The sequence below is a fragment of the Triticum dicoccoides genome, chromosome 3B, assembly GCF_002162155.2.
Source record: "Triticum dicoccoides isolate Atlit2015 ecotype Zavitan chromosome 3B, WEW_v2.0, whole genome shotgun sequence".
NCBI lineage: Eukaryota > Viridiplantae > Streptophyta > Magnoliopsida > Poales > Poaceae > Triticum > Triticum dicoccoides.
In genome coordinates, this window is record NC_041385.1 from 68694860 (window position 1) to 68705319 (window position 10460).

At 40.7% G+C, this 10460-nt stretch overlaps 1 protein-coding gene and 1 pseudogene across 1 annotated transcript; both read right to left on the reverse strand.

The window, feature by feature from the left end:
- Window positions 1-1081: 1081 nt before the first annotated feature.
- On the reverse strand, window positions 1082-3997 carry LOC119279308 (annotated as a pseudogene).
- Window positions 3998-4917: 920 nt separating this feature from the next.
- Window positions 4918-10450, reverse strand: LOC119274761. Its single transcript, XM_037555488.1, has 5 exons — window positions 10299-10450; window positions 9433-9635; window positions 7040-7104; window positions 6640-6783; window positions 4918-5390 (listed from the first exon to the last, which is right to left on the reverse strand). The coding sequence occupies exons 1-5, from the start codon at window positions 10379-10381 to the stop codon at window positions 5325-5327; spliced, it is 561 nt and encodes a 186-aa protein (XP_037411385.1). The 5' UTR covers window positions 10382-10450; the 3' UTR covers window positions 4918-5324.
- Window positions 10451-10460: the final 10 nt, after the last annotated feature.

Sequence of the window (10460 nt, forward strand, 5' to 3'; positions counted from 1 at the left end):
GCGCTGGTACCCGCGCTACTGGTAGCACAAAAACAAACGCTACTGGTAAGCTTTTCTCTAGTAGTGTGATAATCAAGCATCTAATATTGAAATGCATCTCACTACTGAAGTATATGGTACTCCCTCCGTCCGGAAATACGTGTCCTATAAATGGATGTATCTAGACTTATTTTAGTTATAGATACATTCATTTTCTTCATTTTTAGGACAAGTATTTCTGGACGGAGGGAGTATTATGTCAAATTAGTAGGGATGTTATTATTGAAATATATGATATATAAAATTGTAAAGCATCTGGTAACAAAGTGCTTTGATAACTAAATGCATCTGGTAATTGTGTTATTGAAATGTATGACATAAAGTGATATATGGATTTCATTTTAACTTTGAAAAAAATTAATTTGTTACGCTCATTTCAATTCCATAATATAGGTCTTGTTTGAAAGGTCTTATCATTAGAATTTCAAATATATAAAAATAAATAAAAATGAAATTCTGGTTTAGAAGATATGAAGCATCTAAGAAAAACACTAAGAAAAGAATGCTAGTGTTTTCCATGGGAGGTGGGATGGAGAATGGTAGAGCCATGCATGCATGTTGTATCCTTTTCTCGAAAAACTTTGTGGAGCAGACGAACCCAATGATGTGACTTAAATTTGGTATACTCGGTGACAAGCAAAGCAAGTACTCCCTCTATTTCTAAATATAAGTATTTTTAGAGATCCTATTATATGGACTACATACGGTTGCGGAGCACAATGAGTGAATATGTACTTTAAAGTATGTCTATATACATCCGTATGTAGTTCATATCAAAATATCTAAAAAGGCTTATATTTAAAAACGAAGGGAGTACATGGAACGCCACATTCTTGTGAGTCCAAAATGCTAGAGATGACTTTGGCATCATATTACCCATTCAGTTTTAATCAATGGGTCACATCATTAAAACGTAAGCAAGATGTAATCAACCAGCGATACAATTAATCAACACAACGGAAACACATACAATTGAACGGATATGTAAACTACACACTAGATCCTTCATTTACAAGTTCGGAGACAGCACATTCTTTTTTTAAAGTTCGGAGACAGCAACGATAATTGCATCCAAACAAGCTCCAAATTTATTGCGTACGGAGTAGTAGTCCCTTTCCTCAGTGGTAGCCGATCGGCGCAGCTACCTCTCGCAGTGCATGCCCCTGGCAATGTATGTCCTGCACACATGTGATGCACGCATTTTAAGTGCAAAGAAGACTGCAATTGATATCAGCTTGGCAAATTTGACGGAGGCGACGCTTACGGAGGCGTAGTGGTTTGACGTCCCGGTGGTGCGCCTCGTCGGCGCGGGCACGTCGTCGATCTTGCCGGCCTCGAGGTCACGAAGGAACTCGGTGCAGGAGTGCACGGCCTCCTCCTCCAGGTACCCCACCATGCGGTGCGCGACCTTTGGGGAGGCGAGGTAGGTGGCGAGGTAGGCGTGGAAGAAGACGCCCTGGACGGCGACCACGAGCGCGCGCTCGTACCACCGCGGCTGGGACACCTCCATGAAGGTCATGAGGTGCATGCGCTCGTTCTCGGCCTCCTCTAGCAGTGGACGGATCCACCCGCCGCTCTGCTCAAAGCGCCGGAGCGACTATCCATGGGCACTAGCACCCTGGATCTGGACATATTTTTATAGGAAAAGCACACCCGGGTGAGGCGCCACAAATTCGCTCCCGTCAGGAGTCGAACCGTGGCCGCAGGGTTTGCCACCGCGCCCCTTGCCACTAGGCTACAGCCTAGTCCTCGTCGATGAAAAATGTACACAAATTGTTTCAATTGAACATAATTTCTATTTTTTGCATTAGATCCACTGCAAGTAGCATAACAAACATGAGTACTAATCGTCTCACTTCAAATTTGATATGACAATTCAGGTTGGTCGGCGGAGAGTTGCATCAAATAGGTGGTCAAACCCACTCCACGCATCACAAGACCAACGCACTTAGCACTTAATTTTAATTATTTATAGTTACAAATTTATGAAAAATATATTAATAAAAGATTAAATAATCGAAGTACTATATATTTGCAAAAAGGAAAAATAATCATTTAAATAAAGTTGTCAAAAAACCAGTTTCAAAAACGGGGCAAATTATATTGCGTAAAATAAAAATGTTCACATATTCAGATAAAAATGTTAATATGTCTCCCTCCGTAAAGAAATATATGAGCGTTTAGATCACTAAAGTGGAGATCTAAATGCTCTTATATTTCTTTCGGAGGGAGTATGATTAAAAATATTCATTTCATACTTTAAAAAGTATACAAACAATAATATTCTTGTATTAAATTAGTTAGAAAATTCCAACAAAATCATCGGCTAAAAAATGTTCATATATATGAATAAAATGTTATTACATAGCACCAAATTATTCATGTATAAAAAAAATTAGATTCAATAGAAAACAATTACATATTAGTTTTTAGAAAAATCATGTTACGTTAAGATATCACGCATATTAAAAACATATCACATAATTAAAAAACTTCTATATCATGTATAAATTTTTATGAAATTTTAGAAACATTAATAATTTAGAAAAATGATTAAGTATGTGAAATAGAATGTTTAAACACATATTTAGAAATATTTCATGCATGCAAAAATTTATATTCATATGCTAAAAAAAGTTTAGCCAACTTTTTATAAATCAAAGGAAAAATACTTAAAGAGAGAAACACAAAAGGATAAAAAAACAAATAAGAATAAGAATAATGGAAGAAAAATAGCAAAGAAAAAAAGATAGAGGATCTGCAGAAACTGAAAAGGAAAAGGAAAAAAAACATAAAACGTCACAAAGGCATTATTGAACAAGAAAAACTGAAGAAGAAACAAAAAAAACACGGGCTGAACAGGTCGGCTTGCATGTTTGGTCGTTTGACGAGGTGAGCTGAACTCCGTGGACGGTCCAGATCGTCGGCTGCCAAGCGCCCACGGATTCAGGGAACACAGCTCTGACTTGTCAGTATATAATAACCAAATGAAAATACATTTATTTAGGACACAAAACTGTGCTCATCACAACGAAGATGTTAGAAATAGATCCTAAGCTAACTAGGCAGTTAGTGTGTCCAAACGCCGCGTCCCTTTGAAAGGGTGCGAACTTGTAAACCGCCTTTGATAGGCGCCTGTTCCAGGGGTATAAATACCCCTTATTCATCAATGAAAATAACACTTGATTCTCTCAGTTCTTTACATCACGTTTTCGCTCAAATAGAAGAATGAGAAAAGAAATGGCGACGAGGAAGTAGTACCTGGAAGAAGAGGTCGGTGGGCCAGCGCATCGCCTTGACAGTCCACAAGGCCACCTTGTCCCCCAACGTGGCCGGCCGGTGGTGCTTCTTCACAGTGGCGGACCTAGAAATAAAATAGAGGGTGTGCACACTTTAAAAAATTTAAAGTCTGTTTCAATTCACTTGCATGGGCTTTAAAAATAAGCAAATGTTTACATGGTAAAAAAATGTTTTCCAAAAACCTGGGTGTGCCATGGCACACCTGGCACACCCCTTGGGTAAGCCACTGCTTCTTCAGATCGATGGACACGTCCGCCTCGTACGCATCCCACGGCTGCAGATGTGCCATTCACCCATGCATGCATGCATGCAGCTCGGTCAACACTTGCAGTTTGACAGCGCAAAAAAAAAACACTTGCATTTTGAGCTCAAAGCCATAATAAGTGACGTCATGAACAATCAGGTGACAAGCTCACGGGCAAGTACGTACCCTGAAGCACGGCCACTTCCACTCGGTGCCGTCCTCCTTGACGAGCCTCGCCGGAGCCACGCCCCAGTAGCTTGCCGCCTCCTTCTCCCCTTTCTTTAACGTGGCAGCCGTGCGCGCGGTGCCGACGCCGAGCGCCGCCGGTGAGCAGCAGGACACGGAGAAGAGGTGCATCCCTAGCTGGGCCGTCGCCACCGACCTCGCGCCGCGCCGCGCTACCGACTGCACCATGGCCATTTTCTTGCCGAACCTGGACAAGGACACTAGTGTTGGTGTATATTTGGGGCCTATGGGTATGGGTGTTGGTGTAGATGAGGATGAGAAACGGTGTGTACGGTGATGGGTCTTATATACATACGCGGAGAGGGGAGAGAAGAGACGTAGGCACTTGCGCTTGCATGCAGTGCATGCCAAGTTGGCAAGTTTTTTTTTTTTTTTTTGAGGGGAGCCAAGTTGGCAACTTGAAGAGCATGCATGCATGCATGTGCTCGGATCCTCTGTGGACCAGAGATTGTGCGATGTTACTTCGTGTACCAGCTCGTCACAGTGGCAAGCTGCATGGATCGAATGGTGCTCTGAGTTGCGATGAAAATTTGAGATAAAATTGAGTTACATCGCCAGCTTAATTAGTTGGCAAGAAAATGGCCATGGCAAACACGCCAAGAATCTCTCTTAAAGGAAAATGAGACGTGGTTTCTTTTTTCTTAGCAGATCCGAGATATAGCTTGCGATGCTGTTATTGCGTGGAATGCATCTCGTACGGAATGATTTGCCTAATCCTATTGTCTCCCGTCCGATGCGGCTGACATCCGCAATGACAATTGTAAGAGCACTCCGGGCGAATTATATATTTCTTTTATAAGGTTTTGTACTGCAGTACTGGTATGGTGAAGTCCATCTGCAACATGAACATAAAAAGAACGAACAAGCGGAATGGAATATTAGTTGCACGTTCACACTAGTTGGATGCATGCCAAAGTGGGACGCACTCGCCATCATTGGGGCACTAGATCAGGACCGACCGCGCGAGGGTGCCGGTCCCAATGTTTTGGTGAAGCAAGTAGTGCTAAGTTAATAAATCTATGTTTAGCGTATGAATTCCCTCTACATTGGAGCAAGTTCAACATCCAATGATCATTTAGTAAGAAGTATAGTTTAACACACGTATTCAACAGGACAACAAAGCAAGATATTATCGAGTTCAACATCCTCATGAGATTATGAACACTCAGTGAGTTCATTAGACCACAAAAGCTAATAACTACGACATTAAGTTCATTACTAAGAGCACGAAACGAGAGAGGAAGTACTAATAGCAGGAACATAATAAGAAAGCAAAAGCCAGACATAATGACGGTAAAGGCGGTCAAACTACAAAGCCATAGCTATTAGACATACTAATTAGTAGCTCCGTCCAACTGCCTTGTCTATCAACTTCATAGGTGCACTTGGATGATCAACCGCGTGGCCTTGGTGTGAAAGCAAATGGCGCAAGCACATCATGCTCTTGTGCCCGAGACCGTCTTTTTATTTGGATCATCTCAGCCCATGTGGGAAACTAAAGCATGATGGCACGAACTTCAGAAGCTGTCGTGTACTCAAAGATGACTTGAATTCGATGGTTCTACAAAACAGATACAAATAAAGAACATTATCCTGTGGATAAGTAAGGAAAAGGGAACAAATAACAAACATCTACTTCGGATTAGCTAGTGTTAATAAACCATTAAAGATTGCTGAGTGTAAAAAAGTGATGTGGATACTCTTTAGCCTATATAACCTACTCCCTCCATTCCAGAATAGATGACCCAACTTTGTACTAAAGTTAGTACTCCCTCCGTCCGAAAATACTTGTCGGAGGAATGGATGTATCTAGACGTATTTTAGTTCTAGATACACCCATTTTTATGCATTTCTCCGACAAGTATTTTCGGACGGAGGAAGTACAAAGTTGGATCATCTATTTTGGAATGGAGGGAGTAGGTGTACGCCATCCCTTTCTCTACGAAGTACAATTTAGCAGTCCTTGATTGTTACTGTTGAATCAAGAAAGCAATGCAATGACAAATGGATACATTGAACTACACAAAAGGCCACCAGATATCTCAAAGAAAAGATTGCTGATGTAAACATGTCTATGCCACAACCTATGGATATTTATTTGAGTAGATGTCACTAATTTCAAACGTTAATATCTGGTATAGGGGAAATTCATGTAGGTAGTAAAAATGTGGTGGCGGAACTGAATTATACAATAAATGCATATGCATATATGAAACAAAATCTCCGTCTGTTGTTCAAATATACGAAATCTACTTATAATCTTGATCCAGAGCAGCCAGTAGGTCTCTAAGCTGCTTTTTTATAAGGAAGATAACCAAAGAAAGAGATCGATTGTTAAAAGACTCAACAGTAAAAAGAAGCAGAGCACATGGCCATTTGAGGACTGATAGTACGTCTAATGTGGGCCATTATTCAGTCTTTTCTCTAGCCGGCAGCCTAATTGTATGTCTGTTGAAACCATTTTCAAAAAATAAAGGCTTTGTCAGACTCAAAAGAACATGACGTTACTACCAGCTAATACATGACCGTGAGATCTTGTATCATAGTTGTATTGTGATCTGGTCCTAAATATTGCTATTTTGTCTTATGAACCATGAAATCTAAACTTTTCGTCCTGTAACAGAGCAAGCACAAGCATGCTCTTGCCGTCTGCGGACTTATAGAAAATCCGGTGCCTTACATGAAACAGTCCAAGAACCATATTTCAGATTGCACAACTAAAAGCAGAGAACCGTGTAGCAAAGTAACTGTATCAATACATGGAAACCAGCAGAACAGATGATAGGTGGGTATAAAGTGAAGGTTGGTACCTGAGAGTCGAGTATAACCAAGTCCATATGCTTAATCGGACAATTTTCAGTTCCATCGTGGTGGTGCCACAGGCATGACACATGCACGCGAACGCGGCGAAGCGAGTTGCCCGGGCGAAGCTCGGACAAAGCATTAAATGACATCTATATCAGCAGGCTTAATCAATATATACCAAGAGAGCAAGAATAAACTACACAAGACATAGTTTACCAAGCATGGAAAATAGATAGCATAGCACGTTAACAAGAAACACATAAGAACCCACACAAGCAGGCTAATATAGAACAGAGGCCCAACAAGTACAAGATCAACACACACAAAATAAGAAAATGCTAAAAGGCAGTATTAGACAGGAATACACACATATGACAAGACACGAGAGGGACAATACACCCCTACCTGATGATCGGTGAGAGTCAATAGATTAGGCAAAACTACAACACCCACAAAGCTGAAGGCAAGGCCTGTAAAAAATAATCGACAACAGGATTAACTAATGGAAATACCAAGCTAATTAAGCATCTAGAACCTGAAGCTATCAACCAAAAAACTATACGTGTTGGCCATGTAAATTAAAACAGCACTACCCACACACAAAATACATGTGTCCACACATAACCTTTAAAAAATACATGTTGCTCCTTTAGTACCTGCATAACCTAAGAGAACATGAAAAAAGGACTAATTTAGTTCTGCGGTAGTAGCAACTCATAATAAGTTAGCTAGCATCTATGCTGATGAAGCAAAGACAATGACACTATTTAAAAAGAAAGTGAGCAGCAGGGAAAGCAAGATGATAACAGGGAAAGCAAAACATGTGCGTACAAACTATTTCCTAAAATCACATCTCAAGAAAACCCTATTTAACACCTATAGGAAGTAAGACGACAAAGCAAGCAAATTTATCAAATACGGCAGCTTATTTATTACCTCAAGCTAAACCGGGTTCTCCATACTTTAATTCAGCTATACATTGCTAGTTTCTATTCCCATTAGATTTGAAACTCAAGCAAAAAGGAGGTTCGTGTCCAGAGCAGCAATCAGACCAACCAGAGTATAAAGTAGTCCTTGTACATAAACCTATTCAAATGTATGTGTTCATCTGCTACAAAGTGACATCTACCTTGTAGCTCACTTTCTTATTGGTCCATCTTACTAATCGTTCAAAGTTGCACACATGTGCAAACTGAATGACAAGGTTGAGAATGCAGTTACCTGCAGCCTGTAGAGCTGCAGAGCGACTTGGCTGCAAGGTTGCCAAAAGGATGCAACAGAAGTGGCAAGCAAGGGAAGAACATCCTACTTCTTATCCAAATATTCAAAGTGCAGAGGATTGTGCATGATATTCAGCATATAATAAACTACAGTGCACTTTCTAGTTCAGATATCCATGACTATATTTGAAGTGTATAGTAGATTAATAGCAAAATTTCGGGAGATCCATGAGAAGTTCGTTTCCACTTGATACAATAATCAAACAACCTACAGCTCAGCGCAGACAAAACTGAAATTTAAATCTAGTGAAACCTACACAAATACAGACATATGTAATTAACTGGAGTGAAGAATGCAGTTGCCTAGCCGGCTGCAATGAGATAAAATACGTCGAACAACCGCTAACATCACTAAAAGAAGGAGCCTAATTTTCCCATGGGACTACTTGTTGCAGTCGTCGATGAGCTCTCTAGCAGGAGTCCTCAACATCCTATTCATTTACAAGCCACTGTCGCTAAGGCCGCATAGAGTCATTTGAAAGAGAGATCCTACAAGCTAAATAGTGTTGGTTCCCCTCGCCTGTCTCAATCAAAAACACAAAGCAAATAATCAAGAGCAGTACGATCTTATTAAAAAAAAATCAGATACAAGTTATTCAATCAAATAAACAAATGGGGAAGTGGCCACACTTCTGAGCTAAACTTATCATAATCCAAGCGAATGCAGAAAACTAACTAAATGACTGGTGGCCAAATTCACATATGACCCAATTAAGGTTTATCCCAGAGTTCTACGACCATTTGGACTTTATCTATTCGTATTCATTTGGAGAATATAATAGAGCGAATGAAAGTCCACGATTAATTTAGAAGAAGGTACAACCACACACTTAACAGGGGACAAGACTAACCACGGTTTCAGAGCGAAGAAACAATCAAAGATCAAACACATCATCGTGTTGCCGTGAATGGTTAATTTAGCAGTAGGTACAACAGTTAATAGGGGACATCGGGTCGCCACCTAATCAATTTTGTATACCTGCAGTATATACGGTCAATACAGTTAGGTCAGTGTAACCAAAAATATATCTTAGCATGAATGACTCTGGACTCACTATCTTTTAGAAAGGGAAGCATCAGTGTGAGATAAGCGCAGTTAAATTAATTAATTCGCATATACTTATATCAAGTGACTGAATCACCTTATAATCATGAAGTTAGCATCCTTCTTCAATTTGGAAAATGAACAAAATTGTCAAACAACCAAACATCATTGCGTTGTGCCTACCTTTGAATGTTAGAGATGATGTGAATATTCAAGAAATCAAAATCCGATAATCAAGAAACTGATGAAATCAAGAGGAAAAAACTAATGCATAGACGTCTTGGACTTGTACATTTGTTCACCAGCCATGTATCTTGTGTTGAAACTATTGGTAATACTTGGTTGTCATTTTCCTGGATCTATATATTATTCTTTCACTGCAATATAATATAACGAGGCATTGGCACTTGCAACCCTAAACCACAGATGAGCACGCCCAAAGGAGAGAGCTGGTAAGACAGATGTAAACGAACCTCGGTTGGAACATGCTGGTTGTTGGAGCTCGAACGCCGGCGGCCTCCCACAAGAAATCGTTGGAGTAAGCCATCGCCCGGCTGTGAGTGAGTTGCACGACTGAGCAGCCCATGCCTCGCCATGGTACGGGAACTTGAACAGACGATGGTGGTCGTTGGGTGCGGCGGCGGATTGTGCCCGGCGGATTGTGCCATGTTTCAGCCTGTAAGGTTCATGTCCAGAGCAGCAATCAGACCAACCAGAGTATAAATCATGATAAAAACCTGCTCTGAATAAAGCATATAGCAACGACGACTATAAGATAAGACACAAGAAATGCACAAGCGAGATTGAAAACTAACGGTTCGTCTCATTGATTTTGTGTATGGTAGGACAAATGCTTATCTTGTTTATTTGCTACCACACATAAATACAAACTTGAGTCTGTCCAAGCATATAACCAAAACAAGCTGAAAATACTGCAGATTCAAAAGCACAAGTAAAGCCTACAGGCTGAAACTATTCAGATTCAAAAAGCACATCCCATATTTAATTTCAAACTGAGCATAGATATGAACCTGAACTATTTTATCTAATAAACATATGATTAGGATAAACCAATGGTTAGGATAAGCCAAAAAGAGCTAGATGTGCATGCCTGAGACACCGTACATTTTCTATTCAAGCATATAGTCAGGATAATCTGAAATAAGTAGGACCTACAGGCCTAAATACTGCAGATTCCAAATCACATGTTAAATTTTATCTCTTACTAAGCTTATTACCTAAACTACATGGCTGTTGTCCACACGGGGAGAGAGAGATGTGAGAGAGAGAAGGCAGTGAGGAGAAGGAAGAAAAGGGGCGCAGTTCCCTGACGACTCACCGGCGCGGCCGGTTGCCAGAGGAGAAGGCGCCGCGGTGCGGGAGCAAGGACGAGGCGTGGTGTGCTCTGTCCAGTCGAGGCATCCATGGTGGTGTTCCTGTGAAAAAGGAGAGGTAGAGAGAGGTGAGGAGCAGCAGGTCCTGGAGCACAACGCCGAGGGGT